We start from the raw sequence: 22,031 nt of genomic DNA on the forward strand, positions 1-22,031 counted from the left end.
GCAGTGGCCACAGGACTGGAAAAGGTCAGTTTTCATTCTAATCCCAAAGAAAGGCAATGCCAAAGAATGCTCAAACTACCGCACAATTGCACTCATCTCACATGCTGGTAAAGTAATGCTCAAAATTCTCCAAGCCAGGCTTCAGCAATGTGTGAATCGTGAACTTCCTGATGTTCAATCTGGTTTTAGAAAAGGCAGAGGAACCAGAGATCAAATATCCAACATCCGCTAGATTATAGAAAAAGCAAGAGAGTTCCAGAAAAACATCTATTTCTGCTTTCTTGACTATGCCAAAGCCTTTGACTGTGTGGATCACAAGAAACTGTGGAAAATTCTGAAAGAGATGGGAATACCACACCACCTGATCTGTCTCTTGAGAAATTTGTATGCAGTTTCAGGAAGCAACGGTTAGAACTGGACATGGAACAACAGACTGGTTCCAAATAGGAAAAGGAGTATGTCAAGGCTGTATATTGTCACCCTGTTTATTTAACTTAAATTCAGAGTACATCATGAGAAATGCTGGACTGGAAGAAACACAAACTGGAATCAAGATTGCCGGGAGAAATAGCAATAACGTCAGATATGCAGATGACACCACCCTTATGGCAGAAAGTGAAGAACTAAAAAGCCTCTTGATGAAAGTGAAAGTGGAGAGTGAAAAAGTTGGCTTAAAGCTCAACATTCAGAAAACGAAGATCATGGCATCTGGTCCCATCACTTCATGGGAAATAGATGGGGAAACAGTGGAAACAGTGTCAGACTTTATTTTTCTGGGCTCCAAAATCACTGCAGATGGTGACTGCAGCCATGAAATTAAAAGACGCTTACTCCTTGGAAGGAAAGTTATGACCAACCTAGACAGCATATTCAAAAGCAGAGATATTACTTTGTCAACAAAAGTTCATCTAGTCAAGGCTATGGTTTTTCCTGTGGTCATGTATGGATGTGAGAGTTGGACTGTGAAGAAGGCTGAGCGCCGAAGAATTGAAGCTTTTGAACTGTGGTGTTGGAGAAGACTCTTGAGAGTCCCTTGGACTGCAAGGAGATCCAACCAGTCCATTCTGAAGGAGATCAGCCCTGGGATTTCCTTGGAAGGAATGATGCTAAAGCTGAAACTCCAGTACTTTGGCCACCTCATGCGAAGAGTTGACTCGTTGGAAAAGACTCTGATGCTGGGAGGGATTGGGGGCAGGAGGAGAAGGGGACGGCAGAAGATGAGATGGCTGGATGGCATCACTGACTCGATGGACGTGAGCCTGAGTGAACTCCGGGAGTTGGTGATGGACAGGGAGGTCTGGCGTGCTGCGATTCATGGGGTCGCAAAGAGTCGGACACGACTGAGCGACTGATCTGATCTGATGGTGGTTTTATTCCTAGTTTTTTAAGGAATCTCCATACCATCTTCCATAGTGGCTGTATCAATTTACATTCCCACCAACAGTGCAATGGTGTTCCCTTTTCTCCACACCCTCTCCATCATTTATTGTTTATAGACTTTTTGATGATGGCCATTTCATGTGTTTGTTAGTCATCTGTATTTCTTCTTTGGAGAAATGTCTGTTAAGGTCTTTTTCTCACTTTTTGATTGGGTTGTTTGTTTCTCTGCTATTGAGTTGTATGAGCTGCTTGTATATTTTGATAGTCCTTTGTCAGTTCTTTCATTTGCTATTATTTTCTCCCATTCAGAGGAGAAAATAATGTCTTTTCACCTTGCTTAGTTTTGTTTGCTGTGCAAAAGCTTTTAAGTTTAATCAGGTCCCACTTGTTTACTTTTGTTTTTATTTCTGTTTCTCTAGGAGGTGGATCACAGAGGATCTTGCTTTGATTTATGTCATCAACAGTTCTGCCTGTGTTTTCCTCTAAGAGTTTTATAGTTTCTGGTCTTATATTTAGGTCTTTAATTCATTTTAAGTTTATCTTTGTGTGTGGTGTTAGGAAGTGTTCTAATTTCATTCTTTTACGTGTAGCTGTCCTGTTTTCCCTGCACCATTTTATTGAAGAGGCTGTCTTTGCCCCATTGTATATTCTTGCCTCCTTTGTCAAAAATAAGGTACCCATAGTTGCCTGGGTTTATTTCTGGGCTTTCTATCTTATTTCATTGTTCTATATCTGTGTTTATGCCAGTGCCAAACTGTCTTGATGACTCTAGCTTTGTAGTATAATCTGAAGTCAGGAAGGTTGATTCCTCCAGCTCCATTCTTCTTTCTCAGGACTGCTTTGGCTATTCGGGGTCTTTTGTGTTACATATGAATTGTGAAATTTTTTGTTCTAGTTCTGTGAAAAATGCCATTGGCAATTTGATAGGGATCACATTGAATCTGTAGATTGCGTTTGGTTGTATAGTCATTTTCACAATATTGATTCTTCCTACCCAGGAACATGGAATATCTCTCCGTCTGTTTATGTCCCCATTGATTTCTTTCATTAGTGTCTTATAATTTTCTGCATACAGTTCTTTTGTCTTCTTAGGTAAGTTTATTCCTAGATATTTACTTTTGTTGTTGTTGTTGCAGTGGTGAATGGGATTTATTCCTTAATTTCTCTTTCTGATTTTTCATTGTTAGTATATAGAAATGCAAGTGATTTCTGTGTATTGACTTTGTATCCTGCCACTTTGCTAAATTCACTGATTAGCTCTAGTAATTTTCTGTTACTATCTTTAGGGTTTTCTATGTACAGTATCATGTCATCTGCAAATAGTGAGAACTTTACTTCTTCTTTTCCAATCTGGATTCCTTTTATTTCTTTTTCTTCTCTGATTGCTGTAGCTGGGACTTCCAGTGCTATGTTGAATAATAGTGGGGAAAGTGGACACCCTTGTCTTGTTCCTGATCTTAGGGAGAATGTTTTCAGTTTTTCACCATTGAAAATATTTGCTGTAGGCTTATCACATATGGCCTTTACTATGTTGAGGTAAAGGAGGTAAAGGAGATCAGTCCTGGGTGTTCGTTGGAAGGACTGATGCTGAAGCTGAAACTCCAATACCTCATGTGAAGAGTTGAATCATTGGAAAAGACTCTGATGCTGGGAGGGATTGGGGGCAGGAGGAGAAGGAGACAACAGAGGATGAGATGGCTGGATGGCATCACCAACTTGATGGACATGAGTTTTAGTGAACTCCGGGAGTTGGTGATGGACAGGAAGGCCTGGCGTGCTGCGATTCATGGGGTCACAAAGAGTCAGACACGACTGAGCGACTAAACTGAACCGATGTTGAGGTAGGTTCCTTCTGTGCCCATTTTTTGGAGAGTTTTAATCATAAATGGGTACTAAATTTTGCCAAAGGCTTTTTCTGCATCTATTGAGATTATCATATGGTTTTTATCTTTCAATTTGTTAATGTGGTGTATCACATTGATTGATTTATATATATTGAAGAATCCTTGCATCCCTGGAATAAACCCAACTTGATCATGGTGTATGAGCTTTTTGATGTGGTACTGAATTCTGTTTGCTAAAATTTTGTTGAGGATTTTTGCATCTATGTTCATCAGTGATATTGGCCTGTAGTTTTCTTTTTTTGTGTTGTTTTTGTCTGGTTTTGGTATCAAGATGATGGTGGCCTCATAGAATGAGTTTGGAAGTGTTCCTTCCTCTGCGATTGAAGGATAGGCATTAGTTTTTCTCTAAATGTTTGGTAGAATTCTCCTGTGAAGCCATGTGGTCCTGGGCTTTTGTTTTTTTGGGAGATTTTTTATCACAGCTTCAATTTCAGTGCTTATAACTGAATTGTTCATAATTTCTATTTCTTCCTGGTTCAGTCTTGGAAGGTTGAACTTTTCTAAGAATCTGTCCATTTCTTCCAGGTTATCTATTTTATTGCCATATAGTTGTTCATAATAGTCTCTTATAATTGTTTGTATTTCTGCATTGTCTGTTGTAACCTCTCCTTTTTCATTTCTGATTTTGTTGATTTGATTCTTCTCTTTTTTTCTTGATAAGTCTGGCTAAAGTTTTGTCAATTGTGTTTATTCGCTCAAAGAACCAGCTTTTAGTTTTATTAACCTTTACTATTGTTTCTTTCATTTCTTTTTCATTTATTTCTGCTCACATCTTTATGATATCTTTCCTTCTGCTAATTTTGGGGGTTTTTTGTTCTTCTTTTCCCAGTTGTTTTAGGTGTAAAGTTAGGTTGTCTATTCAGTGTTTTTCTTGTTTCTTGAGGTAGGATTGTACCACTACAGACTTCCCTCTTAGAACTGCTTTTGCTGCATCCCATAGGTTTTGAGTTGTGTTTTCATTGTCATTTGTTTCTAGAAATATTTTTATTTCCCTTTTGATTTCTTCAGTAACCTATTGGTTATTTAGAAACGTGTTGTTTAATCTCCATGTGTTTTTGTTTCTTATTGTTTTTTTTCTTGTAATTGATAATCTAGTCTCATAACGTTGTGGTCAGAGAAGATACCTGATAGGATTTCAGTTTTCTTACATTTACTGAGGTTTGGTTTGTGACCCAAGATGTGTTCTATCCTGGAGAATGTTGCATGTGCACTTAAGATGTATTCTTCTGCATTTGGATAGAATGTCCTGAAGATGTCAATGAGATCCATCTCATCTAATGTGTCATTTAAAACTTGTGTTTCTTATTAATTTTCTGTTTTGATGATCTGACCATTGATACAAGTGGGATGTTAAAGTCTCCTAGTATCATTGTGTTACTGTCAGTTTCTCCTTTTCTGTCTGTTAGTGTTTGTCTTATGTATTGACGTGCTCCTCTGCTGGGTGCATAGATATTTACAGTTGTTATGTCTTCCTCTTGGATTGATCCCTCCATCATTTTGTAGTGGCCTTCCTTATCTCTTGTAATCTTTATTTTAAGGTCTATTTTGTCTGATATGAGGATTGCTATTCCAGCTTTCTTTTGCTTCCCATTTGCATGGAATATATTTTTCCATCCTCTCACTTTCAGTCTGTATGTGTCTTTAGGTCTGAAGTGGGTTTCTTGAAAACAGCATAAAAATGGGTCTTGTTTTTGTATCCATTCAGCCAGTCTGTGTCTTTCGGTTGGAGCATTTAATCTATTTACATTTAAAGTAATTATTGATATATACGTTCCTATTGCCATTTTCATAATTGTTTGGGGTTGATTTTGTAGATCTTTTCTCTTCTCTTGTATTTCTTGGCTGTATAAGTCCCTTTAACATTTTTGTAAAGCTAATTTGGTGGTACTTAATTCTCTTAACTTTTGCTTGTCTGAAAAGGTTATTTCTCCATCAGTTTTGAATGAGATCCTTGCTGAGTACAGTAATCTTGGTTGTAGATTTTTCCCTTCAGTACTTTAAATATATCTTCCCATTCTCTTCTGGCCTGCAGTTTCTGCTGAAAGGTTTCCCTTGTATGTTACTTGTTGTTTCTCCCTTGCTGCTTTTAATTTTTTCTTTGTGTTAGTCTTTGTTAGTTTGATTAGTATGTCTCTTGGCATGTTTCTCCTTAGGTTTATCCTGTATAGGACTCTTTGTACCTCTTGGACTGGATTGACTATTTCCTTTTCCATGTTGGGGAAATTTTCAACTATAATCTCTTCAGAAATTTTCTCATACTCTTTCCTTTTCTCTTCCTCTTCTTGGACCCCTATAATTCGAATGTTGGTGCATTTGGTATTGTCCCAGAGGTCTCTGAGACTATCCTCAGTTCTTTTCATTCTTTTTACTTTGTTCTGCTCTTCAAAAGGTTTTTCCACCATTTTATCTTCCAGCTCACTGATTCGTTCTTCTGCCTCAGGTATTCTGCTATTGATTCCTTCTAGAGTATTTTTAATTTCAATAATTGTGTTGTTTGTCTCTGTATTTTATTCTTTAATTCTTCTAGGTCTTTGTTAATTGATTCTTGCATTTTCTCCATTTTGTTTTCAAGGTTTTTGATCATCTTTACTATCATTATGTTGAATTCTTTTTCGATAGTTTGCCTATTTTCTCTTCATTTATTTGGACTTCTGTGTTTCTGGTTTATTTGTGTAGTATTTCTCTGCCTTTTTTTTTTTTTTTTAACTTACTGTATTTGAGATCTCCTTTTCCAGACTTCAAGGAAAGTTGAATTCTTTCCTTGAAGAAAGTTGAATTCTTTCTTCCTTTTGGTTTCTGCCCTCCTTAGGTTGGTCCAGTGGTTTGTGTAGGGTGAGATTTGTGCTGAGTTTTTGTTTGTTTGTTTGTTTTTCCTCTGATGGGCAAGGCTGAGTGAGGTGGTAATCCTCTGCCGATGATGTTGTTTGTATTTTTGTTTTGTTGTTTAGATGAGGTGTCCTGCACAGGGTGCTGTGGGTGATGTGGGTTTCATTTGTGTGGAGTTCTCACTGTTTGGTACTCCCTGGAGTCACTGCTGTCACAGTCCTTTCCCTGGGAGTCACAGCTCACCTTACCTCCCTAGGATGCCCTCTAACTGTGCTGATCTCTGGACCTGCTGTGATGGCACCTCAGATTCTAATCTGGTCCTGCTTCTGTGTGTTCTTGCCTCCAGTGTCCACAGCTATCAGAGCTAGTGTGTTTTCTTTTGTGGGAGCTCTTAGTGACCTTTTATGTCATAGACAACAGTCTGCCTAGTTGATTGTGTGGATTTAGTCTGCAGCTTGTACAGCTGGTGGGGAGGTTTTGGGTCTTCTTCCTTAGCCACACTGCCCCTGGATTTCAATTGTGGTTTTATTTCCACCTCTACATGGGGGTTGTCCATTGGAGTTTGTTCCTGAGGCTGCCCTGGAGGACTTGGGTTTGTTCCTGTGAGGGCCAGGTCTAGAGGTGGTGCAGCTTCTTGGGTCACAGGAGTTCTGGCAGCACCAGGTACTCAGGGGAGTTGGTACTAGGGCGGCAGGAAATATAGTGCTCTAGAAGGGTATGGCAAGCAGTATTGGTCAGTAAGCTCCAGTATTCTTGCCTGGAGAAACCCCCTCCCTGACAGAGAAGCCTGGCAGGCCATAGTCTGCTGCTGCTGCTGCTGCTAAGTCACTTCAGTCGCGTCCGACTCTCTGCGACCCCATAGGTGGCAGCCCACCAGGCTCCCCCGTCCCTGGGATTCTCCAGGCAAGAACACTGGAGTGGGTTGCCATTTCCTTCTCCAATGCATGAAAGTGAAAAGTGAAAGGTAAGTCGCTCAGTCGTGTCCGACTCTCAGCGACCCCATGGACTGCAGCCTACCAGGCTCCTCCATCCATGGGATTTTCCAGGCAAGAGTATTGGAGTGGGGTGCCATTGCCTTCTCCGGCCACAGTCTACAGGGTTGCAAAGAGTTGGACACAACCAAAGTGACACTGTGTGCATAGATGCAGGACGTTTTTCGCCTGTGGCAGCTCTGCCCCAGTGAGAGCTGAGTGTGAAGGTGGCGCAGCTGCTTGGCTTGCAGGGACCCTGGCGGCGCCAAGTGTGCAGGGACTTGGGCTGCCTCTACCACAGGAGTTATGGCCCTATCAGAGTCTTTTTTTCTGAGCCTCTTGTAGCTGGTGATCAGAAAGCCTTTTTGGCCAGCCTTTCTCCATAGCTCCGCCTGTTCAGGCATTTAGAGGGCTCCCTTGCCTGGGGTCCTTCTCTGTTGTTCAGCACGTCAGGCACATAGAGGGGACTCTTGGCTGGGGTCCTACTCTGTACATTGACAGGTCAGGCACTTAAAGGGGCATGTAGGTGGGATCCTGCTCTGTAATTCAGTGCATCAGGCGTTTGATGAGCCAGCCTCTCTATTATTCAACTGTGGATGCTGGCATGTGGGGGGAGAGAGGGTATGGAGATGGCTCCACCTCCTACGTGTAACTCAGCAGTATCACCTTGCTTCCATGGATGCCTGGCTTTCCTCCACAGACATTTCCCACCACAATCTCCTCCCTCACATCACCTCAGTTCATCTCTCTGCAGTCAACAGCAGCCCTCGCCCTGGGATTGCTCCACAATCCCAAAACTCCAGCTCCCAGCTGCTGCACCTTCCAGGGGACCAGTGTTCTTGTCTGGGATATGTATGGCTGTGGCAAGGACTGTCTGATTATCATTATACTTAGGCTGCCACAGATCAGCTGTTTCACTCTCAGGCTTGAATATTTCTCCTCTGACTCAGAGAATTACCCCGATGTGGGGATCGGACCCCTGCTTCGCTTCCCCCTCCTGCCAAGGGCAGGTCCAGTCCTACTAACTCTCCTGTTCTTCGTCCTACTGAGTTTTGTGTGGTTCGATACATTCTTTTCCACTGGTCAGGTACTCCTGTCCGCTCTCAGCTGGTGTTCTGCATGCACTTCTGTGTCTGAAGGGGTATTCCTGATGTATCATGGAGAGAAAGGTACTCCATGTCTGCCTACTCCTCGGCCATCTTGTTCTCCCAGGATCTGTTTCAGTGAGTCGGCTCTTCACATCAGGTGGCCCAAGTATTGGAGCTTCAGCTTTAGCAGCAGTGTCTTTATTACTGTATCTTGACCAGTTCCAGAAGCCTGAACTAAATTAAGAAAAAAAATTTTTTTTTCCCATAACAGAAGCAGTGCATTTTCAGCATATTTACTGCTTCTGTTATGGGAAAAAAAATTTTTTTTTCTTAATTTAGTTGACTGGGTCGGGGAGAGAGGGAGACAGAAAAGAAAGAAATGTAGGCTCTCCTTCACAGTTAAAATTAACTAAATTACCCAGTTAATGATAATTAATTAAACAGTCTATATTAAGCTAGTATCTTAGACAGCTGCCCTTTTCTCTTTATGTTAATGGTTTATAAAATCAGATAAATATATAATTGGAAAAGATAGAATAATTAAGCTCATTAAAAGCCTAGATCCATGATTCTTCAATGTTAGCATACATTAGAATGTGACGGGAGTGTGATAGGTGAACCCCACCTCCAGAACTTGACTTCACAGGTCTGAAATGGTTCTAGAATTTGCATTTCTAATAAGTTCCCAGGTGATGCTCTTGTTGTGTCCCAGGATTACACTTTGAAAACTGCTGCATTCGATTGTTTCTCAGTAATTAAGATGCTACCAAGATTCTCTTTAGTATTATGTAAGTTGTACCATTTTGTTTGTGTGTGTGTGTATATATATATAATTATTGCATATGTTTATATATAATATATATTTAATAGTCAATAATAAAGGTATGCAACTGCAAAAGAATTAAAAGGTTGAATGAAGGAAAGCAATATTCTATAGACACAGTTTAATTTTCTTTAATGTGGTTATCGTCACTGATAGGCTAGTGCTGTTGTCACTAATGCTTGCCAGGTTAAGTTGAGAAATAACTAATTAATAAACAGAATATTATATTTCAGGAGAGGGCAGAATCAGTAATGATGTATATCAGCAAGTACTTTGAGATGTTTAGCTAAGATCCTAACACTAATACAGCCAGTTTTTTTTAGTATGTTCCAGTATTATTATAAAGCATTAGTTTTATTTAAAGATTCCAAAGAACCTCCTTATACACATTCATACTTCATTTTATGCTGTTTCTTTTCACTAGAACTTATATTTGAGGAGATAGTAAGTATATGCTACTTGAGTTCCTTGTCCTGTCCGATTTTTTAAATAGATTTTTCTGATTCGGTAAATACTTATATACCATTCTGATAAGTAATATTCTTTTGTTCTTTTTTATTGAGATATAATTGACATACAACATTAATTAGTTTCAGGTATACAGCATAATGATTTGATATTTGTATATATTGCAAAATGATCACCACAATAGCTCTAGTTAACATCCTTCATCATACAGTTACAGAATTATTTTTTCCTTGTGATGAGAAGTTACAAGGTCTACTCTCTTAGTAACTGTCAAATATGCAGTATAGTATTACTAAACTGGAGTCAACCATGCTATACATTACATCCCCATGACTTACTCATTTTATAAGTGGAAATTTGTGCCTTCAACCCCCTTCACCCTGTTCCTTGTTTTCTTTCTTTTTTTTTTTTTTATTTAAAGCCACTGGATGTGGACAAAGATTCATCTCTGGTGACTCTTTGTTATGGACTCTGTGTTCTGGGACGGAGAGCTTTGGGGACTGCATCCCACCATATGTCCAGGTAAGGAAGGCATTGCTGTTTTCAGAAACAGACTGGGAAGCTCTATAACCAAAATCTGAAAAATCTGAAATGGTTTTTAACGGAAGCATTCTATGTTAATTTATTACAAATGTTTCTTCAGATATTGTATAGATCTTTTTAGTAAACACAGTGGAATTCGAAGTGGTTAAAAGAACTAACTTTTAAAATTCACATGTGTGTAGGCAGCTGCAGATAATGAGAATTTAATAATTTAAGACATTAAAAAAATAACTCATAATGTATGATTGGTGTCTTCCCATATACATCTATTTTTCTAACAGTTCACTTCCTTTTATTTTTATTTTTCTCCTTTTAGTCTTTGCTCAGAGCATTTATATTCTTAATATAATGGTACATTAGATTTGGGGACTCTAAATGTAAACTGGATTTCTTGTTGTGAACACCCAGTTGAATTAGAATTAAGAAATGCCACATAATGCTTCTTCTCTGATTACCTCATGTTTTCCATTAGGCCCTCCTTACTCTCAAGTTAGAGAGTCTTCACCTTCTGTTTATGTTCAAGGACTCACTCTTACAGTAGGTCATGAACAAGGGTCCAGGGCAAATAGCCTTGACCCTTGTGCTTCTGATTCAGGGGTACTGATATTAGTTCTTGGCGTCTGTATCTTCAAAACACTCCCAGATGATTCTGATGCATAACCAGATGTTAGAATCAGTGTAATGGAAGACCTTTGTCAAAATATGTAAACTTTTATCTCCAATCTTAACAGTAATTTAGAGTCATTCCTCTATGGATTGCATGCCCTATTTAAGGGAGATTTCCGTATTTCTTCAATTCGGGACGAATGGATCTTTGCTGACATGGAACTCCTGAGGAAAGTAGTAGTCCCTGGAATTCGTATGTCCATTAAACTTCATCAGGTAAGAGGAGGGAATTTCTAATACATTACTGGTTTTAATGGTACTTCTGCACTTGACTCCCAAAGTATGTTCCTTGGGATCCTTTTGAGAAATACTCTGATTTGAGACAAAGAAAAACTTGATTCTTGATAGGATATTAAATCTTAGAAGCCTGAACTTGTGTTTGTAACAGTGAATTTGAACAGTAATAGTAGAGAGTGACCTGGGCATGAACTTGAAGAAAAATACAAGCAGTGACAAACTGAAAATACAAGCCTTGGGCCCCTGTAAGGGTTGCTTTGACTTCAGGTGATTGTAATTCATGCCTGTTCGCAGGTGATTGTAATTCATGCCTGTTCTTTGAGTAAATGTTAGTTGATCCCCAGTGCAGTATAACAGCATCTCAGGAGTCTTGCAAGTGTTGCTGTTATTTAACTATGAGCTTCATTTACCATGTTTTATAGAATAAATGATGGTTAGGACAGAATCAGCCTTAATTAAATAATCCTAGAAAGGCAATAAAATGAAAATGAGACTCTCAAATGCAAATCTAAAGCACTGGGCCCCTTTAAGAACATATTTTGAAATTAGGTGCTGGCGCTTGCTGCCCTTATCGTTCCGTGTGACAGCTGTGATGAGATTTGAGGATAGAGAGCACGTGATGGTGTTGATCAAATGCAGCTGCTGTGCTCGGATGTGGGTGTCTCTCACTGCCAAATAAGAGGTGGACTACCCCGCAGATGAGTTTACCATGACCTAGTGGAATGAAGTTAACACCCCATATTATTTAGGAGCATTACTAATAAAGACTACAGTATTTGAAAATTTCTGTGAAAAGAATACTGTTTGGGGATGATGGGGAAAAAAAATATTTGGGATCAAGGAGAAGAGGGCGGCAGAGGATGAGATGGTTGGATAGCATGACCTGCTCAATAGCCATGAACTTGGGCAAACTCCAGGAGATAGCAAGAGCCAGGGAGGCCTGGTGTGCTGCAGTCCATGGGGTCACAAAGAGTCAGACGCTACTTAGCGACTGAACAACAGCAACAGAATTGTCCATCATCAGACTGGCTTTAGAGTTTCAAGACAAAATTCAGTGTATTTTAAAGAAAAAGATAATGATTTCATATTAAAATGTTTTTAAAACTTAACAGTTTCTCAGAAGGTATTGTGTTTCTGCTACGTATGAAATACTCTTTTATGTAGCATAATTATCTAACAGCTCCTGACAGACATCTTTAACTCTAAACATCATGACAGGTATTTTATCTTCATCTGGCAGAGAGGAAACTGAGGCACAGACTCTCTGTATTTTCTCATCCCTGTCTCTCCCTACAAGTGCTCTTGCCTGGTGCTTCCAGTCCATTTCCTTACATGTGTTTTTAGCCTGTGACAATGGTTCTCTACCTTATAATCAGGCCCAATGCAGTTGAGTACAACACACTGTCATTATTAGCCATGACTGACAGCAACAATGACAGATTGGGAAGGGGTAAGGAGGTGGACATGGGAACCCGGGGCCGTAGAGTGCTGAGGGAGGGGAGAAGATGAGAACACAGGTGCAGCCTGGAGAAGTTCTGTGATCCACACACACACTGGAGAAGAGTGAGATTGACCTGTGAAGAAACAAGCAACAGCCATTCACCCAGCATTACTTTGACCAGACAGGGGGTTGCTAGTGAGAGACTCTCAGGCCAGGATAAGATAGATGTGTAGATTAGTACTGTTCATCTCCAAAGTTCATTTGTACTCATGAAAATCCACAAAAGGCTTCTATGTTAAAGTGTTAGTACATATGTATACTACTTGGCATGTGACCCAGCAAGTCCATTCCCACATATTTACCCAAGAGAATGAAAGTGTATGTCCACCCAAAGACTTACACACATGTGCTTAGCAGTTCTAGTCCCAAGAGCCCAAAGCTGCAGATAACTCCAGTGTTCATCAACAGATAGAATATTACTTAGCAGTAAATGTAAATGATCTACTGTTAGATGCCACAGGAAGAATGAATATCAAATATTATACAGAATAAGGGAAGCCAGACGTAAAAAGAGTGCATATTGTATTATTTTATTTAGATAAAATTTAAAACAGGCCAAACTAATCTGTAGTGACAGAAAGCAGATCAGTGGTTGCTTGGGATGTAGGGATTGAATGCCAGAGGGCAGGAAGGAACTTTGAAATGACAGAAATAGTCTATATTTAGATTGTAGCAGTGGTTAACACGGGCTTACACATTTGTCAAAGTGCGTCTGACTGTACTCTTAAAATGGGTGCAATTTATTATGTGTAAATTATACCTCAACTGATTGTTTTTTAAAAAGATTCTGTTTCCGGAGAGCTAAATACATAAAATTTCTGTTAACCTTTGTTTCAGACACAGTCTGTGATAGGGTGCTTTTCAATTTTTAATTCTGCAATCTGTTTTATGTTTTTACTTTAGAAATTAAAACTGTTACATGTGTAGTATTTAATTTTACAATGTTCTGTATGTATCAGTGTTCTCATCCACATAATCACCCACAGCCCAGAAATTTATTTTACTCACAGTTTTGTAGCTGAAGATTAGCCAAAACTCAGAGAAATTAAGTAAATCACCCTTTTCATGTGTTCTCTCTCGTCCTCTAATCATTTTGTAAAACAGCTTACTTCCTTATTTTTTTTTTTTCCACTAGTCTCTTTAAGGGAGTTTACATGGTTGTTAGAGCTAAAATACACCAATTAAAGTCTAGCTTGGTTTACAAGAGATATATAATGAAAATGTTAACAACCTGTGATCTCCTTGAGGCCAGTGATAGCGTCTTAGTAATCTTTATATCCTCATTGCTTAGTACTTGGCAGCCAGTGAATGTTACATGAGTTGCATTGTTTTCAACAAATAGTATTTCCTGTGTATCTCCTCATAACTTCTCAAGTGTATTTCTAAAATGCTTCTGAAAACCTTTCCTAGAATTGGAAACATTATCTCTTTTTTTATTTATTTGAAAACTAATGGAAAACAATGGAAAGTAAACATCTCCCAAGAGTAAGCGTCTTCTGTCATCCTGTACCATCATACAATACTCCAAGAAGCAGTCACTGCCAATAATTGGATGCCTATCTTTTCTGCTTTCCCCAAGTTCATTCAGACATTTTCAACTATATTTATACATATTTTCCATTTTAAAAATGTAATCGTGCTGTGTAAATTGATCTGGGTCAAGCTCTTTTCCCAGTTAATATAATGTGGACACCTTTCTAAGTCAGCACCTGTAGAGAGGCATTTCACTTTTTTTTTAATGACTCTGTAGTTTTCCAGAGTATAATTTTTACTCTGTTTATTCAGCTCTTTCTCTATTCATGAACATTCTGCTTATTTCAAATATTTATCAGTAAAACACTGTTGAATGATATACATAGAAGTTTACATATTCATTCAACCATTTTAAGCCCAATGAAAATAAATACTTGGACAGGATTGAACATTCTGCACTTTTGGCATGCCTAATGATTTCAGACTTTGTGTCCATTTTACTGAGAATGTGTTTATTGCTTGTCTCTGCACTTTTATTTTCTATTCAAATAATTGTACAAATACTACTAATCCAAGGATGTCATTTCTTCCCTAAGTGAACATCTTGCTGAAAGAGAGCATCTTACGTCAGAATGAAAAAATACTCAAAAAGCGTATTCAAGCTCTGGCACTACCATCATATACTAATTTTCTAAACCTCGTTGTTCAGCCATTAAGTCATGTCAGACTCTTTGTGACCCCATGGACTGCAGGCTTCTCTGTCCTTCACTGTTCCTGGAGTTTGCTCAAACTCATGTCCATTGAGTCAGTTATGTCATCCAACCATCTCATCCTCCATCGCCCCCTTCTCCACCTACCCTCAATCTTTCCCAGCTTAAGCCTCTTTGAGCTTCAGTTTCCAAATTTGTAAAATGCTGGCATTATCTGCTCAACCTACTTGACAAGATTGTTTTAAGATCTTTAGGTGAGATCGTGTGTTGGAGAACTTTGTACACTATGTACCCACATGTACATGAAGACTTCCATTATCCTCATGTTGGTGACCCTCCCGACCTGGAGGTGCATCCTTGGGGATATGGCCTTCTTGCTCTCACTGTCTCACCTCCCGATAGCCCACACTCCAGTCAGCTGGCCTGAGCACAAATGAGTTACTTTACCTGGGTGTAAAAATGTATCAGCCTCTTAACTATAAATATGAAGGCAGCTAATATGGTATTTTTGTTTCCTTAAAAACATACCATTTCAGAAATTCCCAATTGTGTTATGATTATTGGGGTTTATATCCTGTATCCCCTGTTAATTTGGGGGTTTCTGAATGGGAAGTGTTAATACATTTCATATACTCCATTGTTTCATCCAGACAATCTGCCACACAGTCTTGCATGTGGTAGATATTAAATAACAACCTGCCAAGTAAATGAGTAGTTGCTAAGATCAAGAAGACCTAGCTTCTCTAGGACTTAGGACCCTTAATTTGTGCTCAGAGCTCATAGTTTTGAGCCTTATCTTAACTAGATGAGAGGCAGGATAAAAATTGTATATTGTTATCATCCTAGAGATGAGGCTTTAAGTGAAAAGCACCTAGTTAAAAAGAAACATAGTTTCGAGACCTTTTATGTAGCTTTAAAGGTGAGATAATCCTTTAACAGGAAAAAAAAAAATGAAGATATGCAAACCAAATTGAATGAGGTTAAACAATATATATAAATTGGAAATAAAAATGGTTTAGCTAATAAAACTTAGAGGACAGGTAGGGTTGAACTGAGGAATTTGCAGAAGTAGTAGAGCAGTAATTAGCTAATTCCTAACCTGGATAAATTTAAGAATCAATCATTTACCTCTGCTAATACAAACACATGCTGGTAATGAAATACATAAGCCAGTTTTTAAGACTTATAATTTAGTAACTAATTTAGTTTTACAGAGGCTTTCATTGTCTTGGAAGTCATTCTCTAATTTTCCTAGAAATACACGTCTATCTTTATCTCTGTATATAGGACCATTTCACTTCTCCAGATGAATATGATGACCCCACTGTGCTCTACGAAGCCATTGTATCCCACGAGAAGAACCTCGTCATCGCCCATGAAGGGGACCCTGCATGGCGGAGTGCAGTGCTCGCCAACTCGCCCTCCCTGCTCGCTCTGCGGCACGTCATGGACGATGGCACTAACGAGTACAAGATCATCATGCTCAACAGACGCTACCTGAGCTTCAGGGTCATTAAAGTAAGGTTTGGAGGCACTTGTCTGCCTCTGAAAACAGTGAAACTTAGAGAACCTTATCCAGACTTAAAAAGTCATGAAATTCTTTCACAGAAAACAGAAACATACAACCGCACTACATTGAGTTTATTGTTGATGAGCACTTAATAATTTATTTTGTCAGTAATGTACTCTTATCTTCTGAAGTCTTCTCATGTGCCGGAAAGCCTTAAAGCCTTTCTTCATTTCTGTTTTGGCAGTCTCTTGCCTGTTATATGTACTGTTTGGGCAGCATCTCTTCTGAAAATGTCAGCCCTATATTGCTAATATGATTGATTCCTAGGTTGCAAAATAATACTATAATTTGTACTTGATGGTGATTAGTAGCTCACTGTAAATGGTTCGCTCTGACCTGTTTTTTGGTTGGTTTGTTTTGTTGTTTTTTTAAACGTCTCAGAAATGTTTTACTTGTTTCTTCATTGAATAAACCCACCTCCCCCGCCCCCCGCCCTGCCATGAAATCACAAATATCCTTTCAACTCTAAATACTTGTTACCTCTCATTTCTGTCAGAAATACCTGTTATCTCAGTTACAGCATTCAGTGCTTCACCAATTTAGAAAACTAAATAGACTACGTTTTACTTGGTATTTTTACAAGACAGCAAAGGGAAGAGCTCTGTATGTGCTTATTATTTAACAACCTAATGACGGTGGGAAATGGTTAACTCCCATTCAGATGTGACCTACTTATATTTGTTTCCTGCTTTTCACAGCTGGTTATTGTAATGTCTTTCATATCCCTCCCACTGCTGCTCTTCTATTTATATAAATTTTATTCTTAGTCCCTTAACCTACTTCCTGTGTGTTCTGATTCTCAGGTGAATAAGGAGTGTGTCCGAGGCCTTTGGGCAGGGCAGCAGCAGGAGCTTGTTTTCCTGCGAAACCGTAATCCAGAGAGAGGTAGCATCCAGAATGCCAAGCAAGCCCTGAGAAACATGATAAACTCATCCTGTGATCAGCCTATTGGCTACCCGATCTTTGTCTCACCCCTGACAACTTCTTACTCTGACAGCCATGAGCAGCTTAAAGAAATTCTTGGGGGACCCATCAGCTTGGGAAATATCAGAAACTTCATCGTGTCAACCTGGCACAGGTGAGCCGTGGGGCTGCCTTTTCCAGCAGTGGTGTGTCCTGACCCGCCTAATCTATGCCCTGTGCATTAGTGTCACCTGGAAAGCTTTAGGAAGAATACAGCTGGCGTGGTACAATAACAGCTTGTTACAGCTGAGCTTTAGGAAGTAGAATCTGAGCATGTGTATCTTTAAACTCTTATTAGATAAATCTAATGCACAACTCTGGTCAGGAGCCACTGCTCTAGCATTTAATAGAATCTTGAATAATTCCCTCTCTTTAATTTTTTTAAACTCTCTTGCAGCATATTGTTGCTATTAGAATGTGTGGGTCAACAAACAGGGCAAACTAGAGAAAAAGCAAAGAAACTTGGGCAAGTTGATTTCATTCTTTTTGAGTTCCGTTTGAGCAGTAGGGGGAGCACGCTATCCATGTTGAAGCTCCTCCTCGTGCAATGCAGAGATAACTGCTGCCATTTGAACAAGTAGCACTCAAGTCTCAAATCTATAATGTCGTCAAGTATGCACATGAATTATTTCCTCTGCCTTTTGTCTAGTAAATTATGATGGGTGGTAAATAAAAATTGCAGATCAAGGGTTGTTCAGATCTTTAAATATCAGAACTTAAAAATGGGATTAGAGCAATTAACTCTAAAACAGGTGCTTTAAAATTCTTCCAGCATTAAAGTAAAATTTCACCATTTTAACATCAACCCCTATTCAAACAGGAGAAAGAACACAAACCAGGATAGTGTTCAAAGAAGTTTTGTCTTAAAAAATAGGTGTTGTGTTGAAATTGCCTTGTTTGCTCAGGACTGAGTGGTTTAATGGGGTGCAGGATTTTCAGTGCCAAACTGAAACAGTTTAAACTTTACACTTTAAAAAAGAAGAAGAAAAATTATTACAGCAGCTCTCTTCAGTTTGCTACAGCGTAAATTAGATTTAATTTAAATCAATTATGTTTTCGTGGGTTGTATATAGTGGCAAGAATTCTATTTCCAGCTGAGATCTTAATGGAACAAATTGTTAGGTGCAGTTCTTCATTATGGTGTAGGAAAGGTGATAGAGTATATAAAACTGGTCAGTTAAGAATGGAGTCGGTGAATTTAAGAGGGCAATATGAAAACATAAAAGAGTTTTTTGCTTCCTGATGTTGACTGCTCCATGAAGACTTTCAGAGGTGAACATCGGTAGCATTAAATGTTTAGAATGGCTAGAAAAAGGAAGAAATACCTATCTTGAAGTGATCTCGGGATAGTGCCTCCTACCCTGGTATTTGTTCCTAGGTTAAGGAAAGGTTGTGGAGCCGGATGTAACAGCGGTGGCAATATCGAAGATTCTGATACTGGAGGTGGACCCTCCAGCACCAGTAACAGTGCGACAACTGCCAACGATCCCCACAGCAGTGCATCCCAAGGAAGCACTGGAAACCCAGGCCAGGCACCCGGAGCAGGACTTCATCCGCCTGTCACATCCTACCCTCCAACCCTAGGTAATCTGAACCAAAATTATGTGTGGGATGTCAGTCCCTCAGCTGTGGGGTTTAGGTGGTATGTGTGTATAAAGAGGATGACACATTTCCTACTCGGAAATATGTAAGCAGAATGTTTTGTTTGATTCCCAGTGGGCCATTATCCTACCTGTCTATATTAATCATTTTATGTATATAAATACATAATACTTAAAAATAGCCTTTCTTTGGAAGTACCATTTTTAAAGGCTAATCATATATAACTAATATAATTTATGTAACTTCTCTCCTATTGAACAATGATTTGATTTCTTCTGAGTATTGTAACTTTGTATATAAATCTTTATATTATAATCTCTTATTCTTTTCTTGGGCTGAAAACTTCAAATCAAAGTTTATGAAGATATTTAAGACTCATAAAATGCCAAAATTCTTTCTAGACTTCCTTTTTTAAACCAGTTGGTACTCTGACCAGTCATACATAGGAATGTCCAGCTTTAAGTATCATTGTTCCCAGCTCTGCTCCCTGCTCTCTCGGAAAGACAGGAGAAGGGGGGTGGTCTTTAGCTCCATTGTTTTAATTTGCTTTGCTGTAATACTTGTGGTTGGAAACTTTTGAGTTTATCATCTCTTCTTTCTGAAGTCATATTAAGTCTCTTGCCCTTTTTTCTATTTGGTTATTTTTTTCTTATTTAAGATTTTTTTAATTAATTTATTTTTGTCTGCGCTAGATCTTCGTTGCTCCATGTGAGCTTTCTCTAGTTGTGGCAAGTGGTAGCTGCTCTCCAGGTGCAGTGCACCAGCTTTGCGTTGCTGTGGCTTCTCTTGTTGAAGAGCAGAGCTCTAGGGTGTGTGGGCTCCATAGTTGTGACTCAGGGCTTAGTTGTTCCAGGGCATGTGTGATCTTCCTTGACCAGGGATCAAACCCTTGTCCCCTGCACTGGTAGGAGGATTCTTAAGCACTGGACCACTAGGAAAGTCCGTATCTTTTTCCTATTTATATTTGTATATTCTGGATTGAGCTTTTTGTCAGTTTTCTGTACCAAAGATAGCTCTTCCCATTCTGTATCTTGGTTCTGTCTCCTCTTCCTGTGAAGAGTGGGCTTGTCTTTTTTTAATGAGAAGTTCTTAATTTTTGTATAGAGCAATTTACTAATCTTTCCCTTTATGATTAACACTTTTTGTATCCTATTTAAGAAAATTTTCCTTATCCCAAAGGAAGGTATTCTTTTACTAATTTGCCTTTTACGTGAGAGCCATAATCCTACCTGGTATGCAAGCCAGATTACATCCATTCCCAGATGGCTGGTTGGTTATCAGCACTGTCCTTTTCCCCACTGTTGAACATAGATCAGATTAAATTTTAAACCATTTACTTCAATTTAAAGAAAGGTAACAGCACTGAAATTGTTGAGACTCTAAATAGGTGTGTGATCAACATTTTGTTTGTTCTTCTTTACCTTCTGAGTGAAAACCTAGAACCGCCAGTGTGCTACTTTAAATGTACCTTCTACTCTTAACATTGATTAGCTCTTTTTAATTTTCAGATAAAAAGCACATGTAATTATTTTTCAGTATAATTAACACTAATTTTCTAATAATCTTCACATCACTCTTCACAAATCTGAAGAATTCTGTCAAGCCATTAGAAAAAAGGACACAGAAGAACCTGCTATTCAGTATCATCGGTCATATTCAGTAGTGATCCCTGATACACGTGCGTACTGCAGTGATACCTCTCTGCTCTTCTGTGGGTAGTATAACTTGTCACTGCAGTAGATGGAAAGGGCATTAATACTCGACTTTGAGAAATAGTAGTTATGGAGCTTACCACATAATAGATCCTTAATAAATATTTCTCACTGTCTCATTTCCATGAACTATTTCATCTCTGATGTATTAAAGAAGTACTCGTGTTATTCTGAAATATTTGAGTGAAAGAAATTTTAGGATTTATCTCAACCCTAAATCCCGCTATTTCCTGTAGATTACCTAATTGTGTTTTTCATATGGCCCAGAATTTGGATTTTAAAAAGCTTCAGCAAATGAAAATTATACGAACCACATGAGAAAAAAGATCTCAGATATTTATTTCTTTTCGATAACTTTAAAATTTTCAGGTATAAATGTTAAATTCAGTAAATTGATCAGCTAATTTATGGTGAGAGGCTTAAGGGAGAAAGTCCTAGAAACTACAGAAGAAGCAACCGTGCTTGCCTCAGTCCACTCAGAGTGAGCGCTGCCGTCTCTCCCTCCCCAGGCACCAGCCACAGCTCTCAGTCCGTGCAGTCCGGCCTGGTCCGGCAGTCCCCCGCCCGGGCCTCCGTAGCCAGCCAGTCCTCTTACTGCTACAGCAGCCGACACTCATCTCTCCGGATGTCCACCACGGGATTTGTGCCTTGTCGGCGCTCCTCCACCAGCCAGATATCGCTTCGCAACTTGCCGTCATCCATCCAGTCCCGCCTCTCTATGGTGAACCAGATGGAACCCTCCAGTCAGAGCGGCCCAGCCTGTGTGCCACACGGCTTGCCTTCCTCCAGCAGCTCCAGCCAAAGCATCCCCGCCTGCAAGCATCACACCCTCGTGGGCTTTCTCGGGACAGACGGCGGCCAGAGCTGTGCCGCTGACGTGCAGCCCGGCAGCACCTCAAGCCCTGCCAATAACTCCCATGCCAAAAAGGGGGAGGTGATTTACAGAGTCCAAGTGAGTAAGCCCAGCGTTCTTCTTCCACTGTTTCTCCTTCCTAGTTTTGATTTCTTGTGTTTTGAGTGAAGGACTCCTGTGAAAACACACCTTATACTACTTAGTCTGAAGGAAGAACATTTGTGAATGTTGCAAAAAAAGTTTCTGCCAATGTAAAAACTGAAAGCAAGCAGTTTTTCACTGGTGATATTTGTTCCCTCTTCAGCCATGGTTATGTGGCCATGGCAGTAAGGTCTCCCGAGAGGCTAAAAGGAACTCACATGGCTGTTTGGGGTGTTTTTTATTACATTATAGGCAGTGGAGAATGTGGACAAAAAGAGTACTGTGAAAGAAATTTTGTTTGGAACTATGTAATTATTCATCTTCAAGGAAATAATGAATTGGAAATGATTCATATTTATTTACAATGTAGATTGTGGATCCTGGTCAAATTCTGGATGGGATCAACCTGTCAAAAAGGAAAGAGCTGCAGTGGCCTGATGAGGGTATTCGGTTAAAAGCTGGGAGGAACAGCTGGAAGGACTGGAGTCCTCAGGAAGGCATGGAAGGCCATGTAAGTTCTTCTGAAGCTGGTGCCCTGACTTTTTGTAGCCTGTATGCATGTTTTTAGCTGATTTATGTACTTATGCTTAGTTATCAAAC

General features: G+C 39.4%; 1 protein-coding gene across 5 annotated transcripts in view; it reads left to right on the forward strand.

Moving 5' to 3' along the window:
* PCNX1 (pecanex 1) overlaps positions 1-22,031 on the forward strand; it is a 184,519-nt gene that overhangs the window by 157,370 nt on the left and 5,118 nt on the right. For all 5 annotated transcript variants that reach the window (XM_024998104.2, XM_024998106.2, XM_024998105.2 and 2 more), the window contains 7 exons: positions 9,882-9,982; positions 10,735-10,885; positions 15,878-16,108; positions 16,964-17,238; positions 18,502-18,707; positions 20,947-21,389; positions 21,802-21,942. In XM_024998104.2, coding sequence (XP_024853872.1) covers positions 9,882-9,982; positions 10,735-10,885; positions 15,878-16,108; positions 16,964-17,238; positions 18,502-18,707; positions 20,947-21,389; positions 21,802-21,942 — 1,548 coding nt within the window. The remainder of the gene's footprint in view (positions 1-9,881; positions 9,983-10,734; positions 10,886-15,877; positions 16,109-16,963; positions 17,239-18,501; positions 18,708-20,946; positions 21,390-21,801; positions 21,943-22,031) is intronic.

Source organism: Bos taurus, chromosome 10, assembly GCF_002263795.3.
Source record: "Bos taurus isolate L1 Dominette 01449 registration number 42190680 breed Hereford chromosome 10, ARS-UCD2.0, whole genome shotgun sequence".
NCBI lineage: Eukaryota > Metazoa > Chordata > Mammalia > Artiodactyla > Bovidae > Bos > Bos taurus.